At 43.9% G+C, this 17,469-nt stretch overlaps 1 protein-coding gene across 2 annotated transcripts in view; it reads left to right on the forward strand.

Annotated features, from left to right (window-relative positions):
• The window catches only part of RALGPS1 (Ral GEF with PH domain and SH3 binding motif 1), a 1,336,836-nt gene that overhangs the window by 320,488 nt on the left and 998,879 nt on the right, over positions 1 to 17,469 (forward strand). For both annotated transcript variants that reach the window (XM_069241780.1, XM_069241778.1), the window contains exon 5: positions 2,871 to 2,921. In XM_069241780.1, coding sequence (XP_069097881.1) covers positions 2,871 to 2,921 — 51 coding nt within the window. The remainder of the gene's footprint in view (positions 1 to 2,870; positions 2,922 to 17,469) is intronic.

The raw sequence follows: 17,469 nt of genomic DNA on the forward strand, positions 1-17,469 counted from the left end.
CCCGGCGGAAAGTGGAGAAGTGTGGCACAATGGTTAGAGTGGCAGACCCTCACGCAGAGATCTGGCCCGGGACCAGGGTTCAATTCCCACCTCGGCGGGTCTTGGGCTCAATTCCCTTGGACCAGATAGTTCTCGCCTCGGTGCCTAATCTAATTAATGGGTCCCACTCTGTAACTCTGGGCAATAGCTTGCTTAATCTCCACAACGGCCCTCACAGCGCTGGATGCCTGGCTTCACCCTGGGGCTGTCCAGGAGTTGGCACCTCACATGGAAAAGCCAGGAGGGGTTCCACAGCGGTATGTGTACAGCACCTTGAGACCCTAACAGGTGAGTAGTGCGCTATACAAGTTCAAAGTGAGTTTAGGTGTCATAAGCACACAGTTGTCTGATGCTTGAAGCCTTGTGCTTGATCCGTTCCCTATATTCTCTTCTCTACTGCTGACACTCAACTGGTTGCGTTCAGTTCCTGGCTGGAAGAGTTTCCCACTCTTTGTGTTGTAGCATTTATATGGTGCTCCATACTCCTGATAGGACCAAAATTGTGACCGTTAAGCAGTAAAAGGGGCTTCTTCCAGCTGACCGCTTGTATCTCCCTCAAAGTCTACACAGTGGTAAGAAACACAACCAGCACCTAATCTACAAGTGCAGGATGAACAGCCGCTGGGCCCTCAGCTGCTTCAGGCTGATGGTAGAGACCAATGTTTGTCCGCGGGTTCACTTGTTAGCACTCTGTTTAAAAAAATCTGTAAACGATATAGCATTTTTAGGGGAGGTTTCAAACATATGCTGCTACAATAGTATTCTTTGCCTGAAAAGTGCATTTCAACCCAAAGCCAGATGTCATCGTTACCCAATAAAAACTTTCTTCACTTTAGGTGTTTCAGTGTTGCAGAATGGTTGATGCTCTCGGCTGAACTTCAGCTAAGACGTCCGTCTATTATCCAAACCGCTCCAGTCTCCAAGCAGACTTGGTTCATTTAACTATTTACAGTGTTCTTCTATTGTGTGAGCCATTTTTGTAATACTGTACTAACTCAACAAACGGTTGTGTACATAATTGGTTAAAAAAAAAGTGATTTGTGCTTTGAAATTTTAATGGAATTTTGTTTTGTTGTCCTCCTTCACCTCAGGCTCTGATTGAATTTTAAAAACACAAAGTGCACTTCTGATAGTAATTACGCCGTTGGGTGGATTTTCAACTGAATTAAGGACCTGATTGCGATCTTGACAGATGGGGTTACTCCATCACAAACGTGACCGATATCCCGTCCACTGACTTACGATCATTATATGCTATGGAGATCGTAACACATTTTTGACGGAGTACTCCAAGATTGTGCTCAGGCCCTAAATGTTTTATAAGAGGCTTGACAGGGGTGTTATTGATGAGGAGAGGATGATCTTCAACATTTAAAAAGTGGAAGATGTAGGTATGAGGGAGTTGACGAGCCATTTTAATATATGGAATTCCTAACTGAATGTTACTCTTTAAAACTGAGGGAAATTAACATATTTCGATCTACTTTTGCCTTTTAATACAGTTGTGATCCACTTTAGCAAATATAGGCCGACATCAGCTATAATAGGTATGTCACCCAGTGACTAGCGATGCCCAGACACCCGTTTATTGAACCCGCAGATTGTATCAGTGGAGTATAGAGCCGTTGCACCACTTCACCACTCTTGCCTCAGGATAAAGTTTTTAATTGTGTTTTCGTCCCAGTATTGCATCATGCATTTTGGTGAATGTTGCACAGATTGCAGAAGGGCAGTTTGTTATGTAAACATGCGATATTTCGGTGGGTTCTCCAGGTGGCCGCCACTTCCTGTTCTGTGGTGGAAGCGGCATCACAGGGAAGTCCGCCCTTTTAGCTTGGGACAACCCTTTTTCTAGAGAGAAGATAGAGCGGAGCCGGCAGATATCTTCAGATTGAAGTTTTATTGGAGATGGAACGGCCTCATTATATACCCAGTAATGTAACTCTTCCTCTGCTGTGTGAGATACCTTATTATTATAATGGAACAGGTTTTGGGAAACTCTCCTCTGGAAGCTACAGACAGATCCTATATCATGGCTCCTGTTTTCATCGGATGTTAGGGCTTGATTTACAACTAGGCGGATGGGTTACTCCGTCACCATTGTGATGGATATCCTGCCTGCCAAAATCTAAATCTCATAGAATATAATGTTATTTAGATATCAGTCACCATTGTGACTGAGTAACCTGTCCGTCAAGTTCTAAATCAGGCCCTTAATTCTTAGGCAATACATTGTTGCTTCAGGGAACAAACAACACTGCTCAGTTGCTCACAGCTACCATTTTTCAAATCACATAGATTTGTTCACAGAGGTTTTGTAAAAATTTGATAAAGTTATGCAAAACGACGTCTACGTTTCACAAAATGCACCTTGGAGTGTCGCAAGTGAAACTTGAATGTGAGGGCATATATCAGTTTCAGAAAACTCTCACGGGGACTAGTTCGAGGTGAACACGTCTCCAGCGATACATTTTCTACTTTAACTAGTTTCCTGAGAAGCATCTTTTTTTCCGAAGCCATGTCACCCCCATCCCCCGTGAAAAAAGTGCAATATTTCACAATTACGTAATTGTCGAAATGACAGGTATTTCACAAAATACAAAATTCCCAAAATTGTGATCAGGCTTAACAACAATTTGCAAACAATTAGTCACAACTGTTTTAGGGCGGTCAATGATTATTGATTTTGTTAGGCAATCTATTAAATTATGACGTCTGTGCTTCCTGTAATTACCGGCTGTTATTTTAAAGCAATGAGAAATCCAATAGTTATCCACATATGTAATTTGTTGTTTTGATGGCATATTAAAAGGGATCTCTTTGTGTTTCAGAGCCAGATAACTTTGATGGACGTGCCTGTATTTAAAGCCATTCAGCCAGAGGTACTTTTTTTAATAAGAACTTAAATACACATTTTTTTTCTTGGAATAATTGTTTGTAAAATATTTTCTGTGCTATGCTTATAACCTGTGCATAGTTACATGGTTTCTGTGGGATTTCGATTTTGGATACAAAACGGTAAAAAAGCAACATGTACATTGTCTTCGTTTGTTCGTCATATTGGACCTCTATTTTTGATTCTGGGAATTAAGGTGCTTTATAAATAGCAGTAAGGTGTGCTGTAGGTAAGTGATATTTACTCGCCATATTGTTTCTTGCTTGATCATAGGTTGTGGGAAACGTGCATTTTAGCTTAATTTGTTATTCGAGGCACAGTAATATCCTTATAGTCCTATCTGATGAATATGCGGGCTACCAGGTAAAAAGAGAACAGAATTTATCGCAAATATTGCAGGAGCAGGCTAGAACAATCTTTAAGCTGCAACCCCACTACTCCAACCACCACTCATTCCAACCACCAACACAGCAACGCGCCAACCCATCAACATAGAGGAATAACACACTTTCACACCCAGACATTTGTATCAAGCAATTACTATTACTTATAGCGAATTTTACAACCACACAGTATCACTCTTATTGCCTAGTGTTCAATCAAACAGTTAAAATATTTTTAGCCAATAAAACCTAGGATATATTCAAATCCACTTTCACAGTTATTTTGTATGGGATATCTTGCAAATGATGTCTCAAACTTAGAGACATCCTCAAGCAAAGCAAAATTCCAGAACGCCAGATGATGGTGATTGTAAGTGACGTAGGACTGGGCAATAGTAACTGTTTTTCTCTGCTCTGGATGCCCCGTTCAAAATTATGAATCTGTTGAAATACTGCGAGAAGACAATAAGTGCTGCAGTGGATTTGTTTATACAAATGTACTGATGTAATGAGATGCAACCCTATCAGGAGAACCCACCGCCGTGGTGAAATAATTGAGTAAATCCGAGAGAAGGACACTGCCATAAATGCAGGCCTGCGTCAGATCATTGCTTATTGAGGTATTTGTTGTACATTCACTGCATACACCCCATTTGACCTCCCTGTAGTGGCTGTAATGAGTTCCTCAGATCCACCTTGTCCTCCACGCTTGTTCCAATGTAGACCACCATCAACCATGCCAACCATGGACCAGATGTCCACCAAGCACCGGTACTCTGTGAGTCCACATCTGGATCGAATAGCAAAGGGAGAATTCACACTGAAATCCTTTCTGTTCCCATGGTGTTGTTTGTTACATAGCAGCCACCAGCTCAACAAACAGATCATAATTTGATGGAAGATTTTATTACCATGTGTGGTGAAGAAATGAGCTTTGATGATGCTGGGTCTTCTTCCTCATCTTCTTTCAAATAGTGTCTTGATGGTTGGCACTCTCAATAGTTTAAGAAAAATGGCAAGTGTGAAGAATCCTTAGAAAATAACAGTCACGGCTGCTCACTCCATCTCTGCAGCTTTCTTTCATGGATTTAATTGCCTTTCTAATGTTCTCTGTGGCATCAACTTTTCCAGTCAGGGTAAAACTGAAGAGGCATTTCAACATAAGTTCCACTAAAAAGTTTGCTTAGAAATTTTTTCCAGCTCAGCTTTTTCAACCAAAAATCAGGAAAAGCCGAATGGTGCATTGTCTTAGTTATTACTAGGGATATATACTTTGACCTGAAGATTCAATCCATTGATCAATTAGAGCATTTGTAAAGCGCACTACTCACCCGTGAGGGTCTCAAGGCACTGATGGGGGGGCTGCTACTGCTCGAACAGCCATGTCTTAAGATGTCTCCTGAAGGTAAGTAGGTCCTGTGTCTGTTGCAGGTGGGTGAGAAGAGTGTTCCACGTCTTAGCGGTGAGGTGGGAGAACGATCTGCCACCGGCAGTCGTTCTGTGGATGCGTGGGACAGTGGCAGAGCGAAGCTGTCGGGTCGGGGTGTAGGAGAGCCATCTGTTGAGGTATTCTGGTCCGGTGTTCTGATTGCAGCAGTTTTGCTATTCCTAATTTATTTTAGGTGTAATCACCAGTTTTTGTTGCTTACCTAGGAGTTAATCATTTAAGGTATAAAGAAACATTAAGTAATCATTATTTATTTTCCACTGAAGATATATAAGCCTTACTTTCCTCATCAAACCAACCATAGTTCCCTTTGTCTGGGAAATAACTAAAGTCTGAAAACATTCGCTCAAATTTGCATCTTGCATAAGTTGACGGACGTTTGTTTACTTTCTACTGTCTATATGCCATCAGCCACAATATCTTTCCCTCCTGAACCAATTTTTCACTGATGTTCAACAGTGGATTCTGTAGGCCTTGCCATGTGAATGACCGCCCAAAATATTCAGTGTGCTGAGTGTCAGCTCAGTCAGGGATGCCATCTTGTTCCTGTGTGTGGAGCCCCCACTGGCTCTGCTTGGGAAACCTGAAACTGTCAACTCCATAGATGTGAAACTGTCAAACTAAGTACCTCAGACCATGTGTCCTACTTAGGGATGAGGTTTTTGCATACGTCTTCTCCTGTTAGATACCACAAGGAAAAGCCGGAACAGAAAAAAATTAAAAGGCTGCCCACAACCTGGGAGAAGACTTTGGGAGTTTCTTTTTGAAAAACAATAAAGTTTTCTGATGTCCTGTTTTGGATGGCATGGCTATAAGACTTGCTATCGGAAGAATAAGTGATGCACGGTTGAATTATCATCCCCTGGGTGTGGTCAGGAGGGTTCTTTTAATTAAGTTAAAGGGCGGGTGTGGCCTAAGGAGCTGCCATGCATATATCATAGGACTGGTGCATTATCCTTCTTGAGTTGGGCCAGAGTGAAAATATTAATGTAGAAGACCAATTCGTGTTTGTACTGGTAAATTTGAATTGCTTGATTCACATTAGGGTTTCATCTGGTCTATTCCTTTTAGGGACTGCAAGTGCTGCAGAGATTGCTGTGGAATCTTATTCAAATATTTAAATGTATGATCTTTTCAAATCTTGTCAAATAGCTCATAAAAATGCTTACCAGAACAAATTCCCCCTCTTAAAGTGATTTACAATCTTTATTATTTCACTAAAAACATAAACATAAATTCCACTAAATAAAACCGAATTAAGGAACCCTATTGCTTACATTACATTAAGATTACTGATAATTAAAGGCAACTTCTTAACTTTTTTACATATTTTTTTGATCTATTGTACTAATGCGAAACTTCGGACAAACTAAAGCATTTCCCCTGGTTTCCCATCGTCCTCCCTGGTTCTTTAAATAGCAGAATGCCGGAGAAATGAGCTGCAGAATGAGCCTTCCTCGTTCAGGGAGTATGTGAGGAATTAGAAGGACTGGTGCTGCCCGCACTGTGCAGGGCTGGAGGATGCTATTACCCTAATAGTCAGTGCAATAATTTAGTTGCACTTCTTGGCCCCTGGCAGTGCACGAGAGCCCAGCGGGTGACCCCATACGTAGCGCCTACCTGTTGAGGATGCTGCAGGCGTGCACCACACAAGGGTTTCCCTTGGAGAAGTACTTTTCAAAAGCACTCTTAAATGTTCTTGCGGTTTAATTACGGTAATGCAGTTATCATTAAGACAGTTACATTGCCTGGCCCCTCACAATACTCTTAAAGAAAAAGCAACCGTGTCGGCATTAGCCTGTTTATAAATCTAGCCTACCAGACCTGCAAGCTGCCTGACTGCAAGTCCTAATGTGGGCTTACCACTACCTACGGGTCCTTACAGCCCGCCCGTTGCTTTCCATTGGTTGACTTTTTTGTCACTTTCATTTGCATGCTTCTTATTCGGTCGCTTTACTCTTCCAAGCTTGTCCATCTTGAGCTTGGATCCGGGGTATCCTTCCGCTGCTCACTTTTTAGGAACTTTTTTTGTTGTTGAGCACTCCATGAGAATGAATGCATTGTGCATCTCATTGCCTCGTACACTCCTCACCAACCACCTGCACCCCGTGCTCTGTGTCGCTGATTTACGCGCTGCTTTAGTGTCTTCGCTCACCCTCTAAGCTTCACGTTGCTCCCTCGTGAGATTCTCCCCCTCCTCTGCTTCTCCCCTGGTCTCTGTGTTGCTTTCCCCCACCCCCTCCCAGTTTCCCTACCCGATTCTACTAGCACGTCACTGCCGTTCCCCTCTTTTTTAAAATGGTATGCTCTTTGTCCTAATAAATTCTTGGTTTATTATTTATGGAGCCAAGTGGCAAAAGGAATCCTGGGCTGTTGAATAAATAACCAAAGCAAATTCTGCCTGTTGCATTCCGCGGGTGCGCGCGCATTGTGACGCATTGATGGGCCCGCCAAATGACACGACAGCCAGCAGCAGGCGCAGCATTGTGCCTTTTTTTGTTTTTGGCTGATGCTCACGGCTTCTGCAAAAACCATTTTGCCTTTTCTCCCGACGTTGTACAGCATTGCCAAAAAACAATGGAAAGCCATAAGGTCCCAAAGAACAGAACTTTAAGCTTTGACAATGCTTACTTCTCAACCCTAACTCTGCTCAGCAGGCATTTAAAAAAATCACCCCAAAAACACCCAACACCAGGTTACAGAGCAATTTCGTGCTTCCGAAGGAGGAATTCCCAAGAGATGAATCTTGTTCATTATAAACAAAACCTTATTAGGCTCTGTTTGTAGTTTTCTGGCAGTTCTACGCACAATGAGGTAATTTAATATATCTGTGATTAAGTTTGTTTTAAAGATGCGTTTCATTTTATTGAACAAGCTTGTGGGTGTTTAACGCTCCATATAGTAAAGGTTCGGAGGAGTTGATGAGACGTCCATCTGCAGAAGTGCTCGCGCCAGACAGAGTGAGACACGTTCAAATAATTAAGTGTATAGTCCTGGCTGACCCAAGCTGGAAGGGACGCGGTATTTCAGCAGGTTTTTTTAACGGTCCACGTATGCGATGTGAAACTGCCTGCAAAGGCAACTGGAGTACTGTACAGTAATGCTTCTTGATTTCCCCAGTGTTTTGTATTTTCCTGGTGTGGTCTTTTTAATCCAGCTTCTTCGTGTGTTAAAAATAATGCACCAAGTTGTAGTTTCGTGGCGGTTTCTCCTAACACGTTTGGTGCAAGATTATCTGACTGGTTTTCTAAATTGGCTGAGCATTTTTGTAATATGGGGAATGGCCCTTCGTCTCGGGTCTTGTGAAGTCACTCTCTGCAGGCCCTTACGAGTGCCAGCAGCCAATCCGGTGCCGATTCAGGTAAGCCAATCAGATGGTTTGTGCGGGCGATGTGCTGAGCACAGATGTCTGCAAGGGCCAGGAGGAGTTGCTACTTTAATTTGTGTCATCCGCTGCAAGAGGAGGGCATTAAAGGTTCCATCCTTTTATATCATCAGTTATTCTTAAAAAATGCATGCGCCTCGTTGTGTTGTATCAAGCATAGAAAATTCTGCATTTCAACAGAAATTGAAAGACTCTCTATGTTAATGTGCATTTGTATCTCCATTTGGCACAATCTTGAAGGCAGCCAGCAGTCCAGTTAATTAAATAGTCAGTGACTGAGAATGCATCGTTGGATGTTAGATTGCCAGTTATCGCACCTTGGCGCACACGTTGTGCCCATCGCAGACCATGTTGGGCATCCACAGATGCTACCGCACTTGTGAATTCTGCAGTCTTCCACAGTCAGAGAGCTTCAGTTGCCATTAGTCATGTTTGAGGGGCCCAACCTCTCCAGGTCTTTCTCTTCTTTCTGATGCTTGTACTTGCGTTTTCTGTGTGAGAGGGCCTCAGGGGGCCATTTCTTGAGTGGAGCAGCGAGTGTCCTAAAAACAGAATTTGAACCATGTTCACTCCTGTTCTGAAGGCCTTTGGCATCAATGCCCCTTCGATATTTGAATCATGAGGGGTGCAGGTGGATGATGCATGAGGGTGGGCAGTGAATGCACTTTTCATTTGTCACTGCATGCTCTCGTGTCGGCTCTCAGCACACGACGCTCGTGCTGATGAAACAGATACAGCTGGCACAGCAGTGGGCTGACAAAGTCCGGAGGTCTTGGGTTCCTGTTGTTCCACATTGAACATGGTGTAGTGGGACTTCGTCCGTCTTTGGCACTACAGCGTGAGGGTTGACCCAGGGCCTGGAGAATCCGGATTGGTTTGGGATGTATCCTATCGAAACATGCATGAGACCAGATGATGGCATAAGTGAGATGTTATTCATTGATGGGTGAAGGGGGTGGTAATACAATATGGTGCAATACAGGAGGTTGGCTAGTTTTGGCAGCAGCTACCTTTGAGTACTCCTAATTCTCTTGTGTGACGTATATATCATACACAATACATGCAACACAACACATTACACAGAGCACATCACACACCCTAAACAGTGTATGAATGCAACACTTCTCATTTTGTATTTGTATTTTGTATTAGGTATTTATAAAGCGCATTCCGGCCGTGGCATCGAAAGCGCTAAGTACGAGAAGAGTAAGTGTCAGAGAGCCAAAAAGAACTCAAGAAAAAAGAAGCTTAGCGAGGGATGAGCCAAGTTTTTACTAACCCCTGGAGGTCAAAAAATGGTGTTCCTTCCTTATGGACAGAGGGAGTAAATTCCAGTATTTGGCAGTAGCTACCATAAAGGCCTTGTCACCCCATCTCGACCTACAAGTACGAGGGACCTCGATTATGTGGGCTCCTGTAGATCTGAGTTGCAGACGAGGTCTATACCAATGTAGCCTCAAAAACAAATATTCAGATCCACCTCTATGCACAGACATATAGGTCATACATAGAGTTTTACACCTAATTCGCTTTGCGACCAGTAGCCAATGCAATTGTTTCAGGCTACGGCTAGCAGTAGCCGAGCAAGGGTGATTTAATATGAAACGAGCAGCAGTGTTTTGAATCAACTGAAGCTTCTTAAGTGAAGAATTGTCCAGATTGAGCAGCAAGGCTTTACAGTAATCCAGTTTAGATATTACCAATGCCAAAATGACTGTGACTCTCCACTCCCTCTGTAAGTAAGGAAAAATCTTTTTCAACATTTTCAAAGTCCAAGAACTAGATTTAGTGATGGGAGTTCACATGGGACTTTAAAGAAAGACAATTGTCAAAAGTAACGCCCAAGTTTCTGGTGGCGGTAATAGAGGCAGGGGGCTCGCTGCACTCTAGAGTCCACCAGTGTGAGTTCCACAACTATTTGCCGGAGCCGAAACACAAAATTTCAGTTTTGTCACCATTCAGCTTCAGCCAGTTTAGTCCCATCCACCTGTTGACTTCTTGCATACAGCTATGGAAGCGGTCTGCCACTTCCTCCCAATTTTTAGAGACTGGAATGATCAATTCAGTGTCATCCGCATAGGAGGTGGTCATAAAGCCAAACGAGCCAATTAATCTGGCTAAAGAAGCGACATACAAATTAAATAAGGTGGGGCTAAGTGAGGAGCCTTGAGGCTCATAATATCCCAACATGCTATCATCACACAGAAATCCATACATTAATCGCAAACATTCTTGATGGCCCCATAGATGGGCAACAACACTTGCCAAAACTATGCATACATCTCCTTCCCCAGTGCAATAGGCATGCATACCAACAAAGACAAGTCCTATACAAACATACAAATGGGAAAGGACGCTAGCCTCACACCATATGCACAACGATCATGGATCTGCAGGGCAATGAAGATGGCAAAACCACTTAATCTGACTACAAGAGAAGAATAACAGTGAATAACAGAAAATTACATGCTAAGTAAGCCCTGGTTTATGATGCAAAACTCTGAAATTTGTTTGGAACTCAGTAGACCTCCTACTTCCTTACTAGGCGTAGTCCTGGGAGAGCGTATGTCTACAGAGGACAATGATTCAACCTAATGTATTCTGTTAAGGTCACAACAGAAAATCAGTGCCACCCTGCAGAACACTGTGAGGGCCCCTGATACTACCATATCTCATAACTCTTCATGACCATGGGATGAATAGATGGAGGGTCTCAGACGGGTGGGGATCCCATTTGTGGTTCATGGGCCGTGTTATGCTCCACACACAAATAAAAATATATTTTAAAAAATGGACTCAATGAAACACTCTCCTTGAGTTGAGACACATGGTGACATCTGTGTTCTATTATAAACCAGCACTCGAAAGGCTGGCTGGTCATGTTCTGTAGATGAAAGATTAATAACTGACATATAAGTGCCGCGTACGTCAAAGAGGCAGATAGCAAATGTTCCATAAACCAGGCTTTTCTTTTTAAGAAGCTTCAAGAGTTGTGATTGCTTTCGATGAAATGAGTGAATGAGTGAATGAATGAATGAATGAAGGATGGACTACAAGCCCATCTTAAAGGTGAGCAAAAGTCACGGAAGACAGAACTGTATATTATGGAGCCTTCTAAACATGAAGGCGCACTCACAATAGGCTCAAATAGGCTTATGAAGGTTCTCCAATTTCAGAGATGGCTTCCATACTAGATTGTGGCAATAGCCACACCAATTCTGACACGCTTGTCGCTGTTGTTTAAAATGCAGGCACCAAGTTTAAAATAGTTGTATGCCCCACACCTGAGGTACAGCATTCAGACAGCTGATGCTCAGACTCAAGAGTTGGCATCCCAAGTTGATGTGCCCATGCACTCTAATGTGGGGGATAGTTCACCACAAGCCCTAGCATGTTCAGAACATGTGTAGGGGTGATGTTGTGTCTAAATGTCATTAGATAGACTACTTTGTCATTGAGGAAGTAGTGCCAAAAATGATAAGGTAGATTAGTTAGTGGATTGGATTTAAAGAGCTGGGATACTACTCTGCCCATAAAAGCACCCCTCTCTTTGGACTTAGCAAGGTAAAAAATCAAACCTGCTGTGAGGATGTTGCAAAGTCCTAAATGTGATGCAGGGTCAGAAAAAATCCATAAATCTTGACTGTTTATACTGAGATCTCGGAATTTTGACCATAAATCTAACCTTTCTTTTCAGTTACAAAGTTCGGTGACTGTGTTCATTGTGTTCAAGTGTTGGCCTGTTGAGCCTCACACACTGTGGCCTACTGTTGGGGTGGACATCATTTTTCCGCTGTAGTTTATTCTGTGGCTGAAAGACACGAGTTCTTTATTTTTCTTCATTCACTCACCCTCCTGGGCTTGTCGTTTTAGTGGCACGGTAAGTTACGGATGGCATCTTGTCAGGCTACCACGATGCTGTGGTCGGGAATGAATGCATGCATGGCATCATCCGCCATCCTGCAGACTGACTATTGGCGTTGCTTCGTAATTGAAGAAGTGCACGTCTTTGCAGGGTTCTATATTTATACTTAAAACACAACTAAAAAAGGCATGTTTGTGTGTAAAGCAAACATTCCCAACAATCCATACTATTTTATATTTTCATATTGTAATTTTGTTAAACAACAGAGTGCAGTAATAGATTTAGAGGGGTAATTTAGAAAAATACGAGCATGATCTTAAACACTCTTCTTCAAGAAAACCCACTCCTTAGGTAAGTCAAGTACACAATGCGTTGGAAGAAAAGTAGATGTTTGCAGAGATTTCAGGAAAGGCCCGCTCTATGATGATTTTAAAGTGTGACTAATTTACCCTTAACTGGCTACTTCAATTCAGACAGATTTGGATCTGAGGTTCTTACAGCTGTGTTTTGCTGGAGGCTGCATTCTGTGTCAAGATGCAGACATCTGTAGAAATACAGTGCAACTGAAACATGTTGTTCTCGTGACAAGACCTTCCAGCCCACAGATCCATCAACAGTAGTGGCCGTGCAACTAGTTCTTGTTACTTTGGAGAGCAGAGGAAGGTTTCAGTTATCCCTGGATGGAGGGGAGCAATGTACTTGTGACTTTTGTTGTATCAGTTATTGACTAATTTTCAGTAACACTTAAGCTTCTTCAGTGGAGTAAAGTGTCTTATTGTGGAGGTGAGTGGCATAAACTAGACTGGAGTGGAGTGTCATAGAGTGAATTACGGTAGAGTGAAGGGGCTTTGGTAGCATAGAGTGAAGTCCGAAATGAGAAAAATCCAACAAACTGTAATAAAGAAATTAATTTTGCAAGAATTACCTTAAAAATACAGTTCCATGAAGTCTGTAGCTCCACCCGGGGCTATTGCGGCATCGTGATCAACAAAGCCAACAGTCCAGACCGGCTACGTCATCCCGGGCCAGCTACTGTGTCAGGAAGACCCGCAAACAGTACCTTTGGAATTGCAGGGCATTGTGATCCTCGTGAGGAGATCTGGAGAGCAGCGTCGCTGGCGTCGGATCCGGAGGTCGGTGCGGGGATCATCGGGCCCTTGAAGTCACACGTGTTGCAGATGGAGCTCCGGGCTGATGAAGTCAGGAGCGCTGGCGTGGATGCCGTTGAGTCTGCGGTGCATAGCTGGACGATGCAATGTGCGGTGCCCACGGGTCATGGTGCAGGCAGCAGCTCGGTAACAGTGTCTAGCGGCGTCGGTGAGTCCAAGGCTGTGATGTGAAGTGGACGGTCCTAAGTCGGTGGTGCGGTACGGACTCCAGGCGGCATCCACGGGTTGTGGTGTAGACAGGGGCGTCTGTTGACGACACTGGAGTCAATGGTGCTTGCGTCAGTGGGCTGGGGCTGCGGTGCGGGACAGTGCCTCATGTACCTCACGGGCAGTGTCCACAGGTCACGGTGCAGACAGCGGCGCCAGTGTCAGCAGGAGCGTCGGGGTTGCCCAGGCTGCAGCGTTAGCAAGGCGATGCCGGAGTGCGGGACCCCCAAGTCACAATGCAAGCAGCAACTCGTGGCGGTGTCAGATGGCAGCGGCGGTGAGACCAGGATTTCTGTACAAAGCGAGACAGTGTGGTACTGTGTGGCATTGACAGGTCATGTTGCAGGCCAGCGGCATAGTTGGTCGCTTTGCAGTGGTTTTTCTTCTTGAACGGCACAAAACACACAGTTCCCAGGCAAGCTCTATCCCAAGCTCTTGGAGAACTTTCTCAAAAGGATACACAACAAAGTTCACACTTTGCTCTCTTTTAAGGCAGAAGCAGCAACTGCAGGCCAACCCAGAAAAGCAACACAGCAAAGGGGCAGTACTCCTCCAGCTCTTCAGCTCTTCTCCTTGGCAGAGGTTCCTCTTGATACGGAAAGATTCTAAAAGTCTGGGGTTTTGAATCCACTACTTATACCCTCTTCGCCCTTTGAAGTTGCCCAACTTCAAAGGAAAGTCTGTGCTGTTGACATGATCCTGCCTTGCCCAGACCAGGTCCCAGACACTCACCAGGGGGTTGGAGACTGCATTGTGTGAGGGCAGGCTCAACCCTTTCAGGTGTAAGTGACCACTGTCCCCCACTCTAGCTCAGATGGCTCATCAGGATATGCAGGCTCCACCGCAGTTCTCTCTGTGTCACCATCTAGAGGAGGGGTGCAAACAGCCCAAGTGTCAAACTGACCCAGACAGGGAATCCACAAACAGGCAGAGTCACAGAATGGTTTAAGCAAGAAAACACCTACTTACTAAAGGTGGCATTTTCAATACAACAATCTAAAAACCAACTTCCCTAAAATATTTATTTTTAAATTGTGAATTCAGAGACCCCAAACTTCAAAGTCCTATCTGCTCTCAAAGGGAAACTACACTTTAAGGATATGTAAAGGCAGCCCCATGTTAGCCTATAAGAGAGATGGGCCTTGCAACAGTGAAACCCGAATTTGGCAGTATTTCACTGTTAGAACATGTAACACACACCAGTACGTGTCCTGCTTTTAACATACACTGCACCCTGCCCATGGGGCCATGTAAGGCCTACCTTAGGGGTGCCTTACTTGTAGTAAAGGGGAAGGGTTTGGCCTGGCAAGTGGGTACATTTGCCAGGTCGAATTGGCAGTGCAAGACTGCACACACAGACATTACCGTGGCAGGTCTGAGACATGTATACATGGCTACTCATGGGGTGGCACAATCAGTGCAGCAGGCCCACTCGTAGCATCTGATTTGCAGACCATGGGCACCTCTTGTGCACTTTACCAGGGACTTACCAGTAAATCAAATATGCCAATCATGTATAAACCAATCACCAATACTATTTATATGGGGAGCACTTGCACTTTAGCACTGATTAGCAGTGATAAAGTTTGCAGAGACAATAAACCAGCAGAAACAGAGTCCAGTATACTATAAAAACAGGCGGTCCGAAGGCAAAACGTCAGGGGAGACATGCCAAAAAGCTGCAGGTCTAACAGTCCTTTTAAGCATAGTTTGGAGTATCCCAACCTTGGTACTGGGTCTCCTCACCTTGGTACAGGGTCTGTACGCTGCACAAGTGGAGTTGGCTCAGAAAAAGAGAAAGTCTTATTTGAAGGTCTTCCCACACTATTATGTAAATTGAAGTTTTTTTCACTCAATGAAAAATAGGTGCGTGGCACCAGCTGAGAGTGTCTTGACAATGTGCAAGTTTTATACCCTGTTTTGTCACCTAATTCTTTCTAAGTGTATGCGTGTGTGCAACCGTCGTACTATATGTGGTATATGCATAAGCAAAACAGAGTGATGAAGGCCTGTGTTTTTTTTTTTAGACTTACAGGACACGTTCCTGAGAACAAGTTGGGGGAGAAGTTGTTTTCCCAGAAAGTGAAAGTGTATCATCATACAAGAGGGAGGAGACATAGACAGTGAAGTGAGACCAAGGAGACAAGACTCCCATAGAAGTTTGATTAGGTGCTTTCCGTAGCACTGCCACTTGGTAAATGCTGGTTCACTTTGAGTTGTTTTATTGCATTGAGACAATGTTCTCAAGTTACCTTGATGAGCAGAAAACCATGAAAAACTAATCAATTAGGGAAACCATAATCAAAGAGGGAGTAGTAATCAAAGCTCCTTTTTACCCTTCTGATGCAGTATCAAAGTCCCAGAAGGAAACAGTGCTCCCAAAAGGCCTCAGAATATCCATCCACTGCACATATGACTTGGCACATGTGGCTGCTGTTGACATTATTGTAACCACAGCAGTATGGGGGGGACTGAAGTGAGCCTGTGCCTTTTGATGATTAACATAAACATTCAGTAAGTGCGTTAACCTCCATGGCTATCAGACTACCTTCACTAAGATAAAACAAACACAGACTTTACCAACACCATTTGTGATATTAACTGTTAACATTTGCATTACTTTTTTATACTCTGAACACTTGCTTGAAAGTGAGATTTAAGTTATAAAACCCATACAAAGATTTTAACAAGTAATACTCTATTTGTAATGTCATTGGTTACATACCAGAACTATTAGCAGTGGGGGCAGCCAGCTCGATAGAGCCGAAGGTGACAGTGGAATGCCACCTGTAGTCTTTAGTGTGAGATGCCGCCATTGGCGTAGAGTAGAGTGTCATTGAGGGTTGTAGAGTGTAGGGTTGTGGGGCGGAAGCTTGTAGAGTGGAAGGTCATAGAGTGGAGGGCTGTGGAGAGGAGGGGTGTGGAGTGACATTGAGTGGAGTAAAGTGTCATTGAGTAGAGGGTTGTAGAGTGGTGGGGGATGGAGTGGAGTATCATAGATTGAAGTGGCATAGAGTGGATTGTTGTAGAGTAGACTGGACTAGGGTGGCATAGAGTGGAGGGGTATGGAGTGGAATAGAGTGGAGACGAGTTGAGTGCAGTATCATAAAGTGGAGTGGCATAGAGTGGGGCAGAGTGGAGTAGAGCATCGTAGAGTGGAGTGATGTAGAGTGGAGGGGCATAAAGTAAAATATCATGGAGTGGAGTGGAATGGGATAAAGTGAATTTGAGTGTTGTTGAGTGTTGTGTCGTAGAGTGTCATGTTGTAGAGTATATTGGCATGGAGTGGAGTGGCATAGAGTGGAGTTACATAGAAGAGTGGAGAAGAGTGACGTATAGTTTAGTGGTGTGGAATGACGTAGGGTGGAGGGACATAGAGTGGCATAGCATAGAGTGGAGTAAAGTGTTGTAGAGTGGAGTACCAGTGCTGTAGAGTGGAGTAAAGTGTCAGAGTGGTGTAGAGTAGAATGGAGTGATGTAGTTAGGAGCGATGTAGCCTGGAGTAAAGTGGCATAGAGTGTCATAGAGTAGAGTGTCATGGAGTGGCGTGTCATAAAGTGGAGTGGTGTAAAGTATAGTGTCATAGAGTGGAGTAAACTGCAATGGAGTAGTGTGTCAGATAGGTGATTATCGTGGAGAGGAGTGTCTTGAAGTTGAGTGTCGTAGAGCAATAGAGTGGAGTGGCCTAGAGTGAAGTGTCATGGAGTATCATACAGTGGCGTCGAGTAGAGTGGCATAGAGTGGAGTGGCATAAAATGAAGTAGAGTGTTGCAGAGTGGAGTGGCATAGAATGGAGTGGTGTTGAATGATATAGAGTGGAGTAGGGTGGAGTACAGCAGAGTAGCATATAGGAGAGTGTCTTAGAGTGAAGTACATTGTCGTAGAGTAGAATGCCATGCAGTGTCATGAAGTGTAGTAGAGTGAAGTGGAGTCATGTAAAGTGGAGTGAACGGGAGTGTCATAGAGTGGGTTGATGCAGTGTGGAGGGTTGTAGTGTTGCATAGCATAGGGTGGAGTGCCATAGAGTGAAGTTGTGCAGCATAGAGTGTTTTGTTTATCCTACCAATTCAACATGCTC

The sequence above is a fragment of the Pleurodeles waltl genome, chromosome 6, assembly GCF_031143425.1.
Source record: "Pleurodeles waltl isolate 20211129_DDA chromosome 6, aPleWal1.hap1.20221129, whole genome shotgun sequence".
Taxonomy (NCBI): Eukaryota; Metazoa; Chordata; class Amphibia; order Caudata; family Salamandridae; genus Pleurodeles; species Pleurodeles waltl.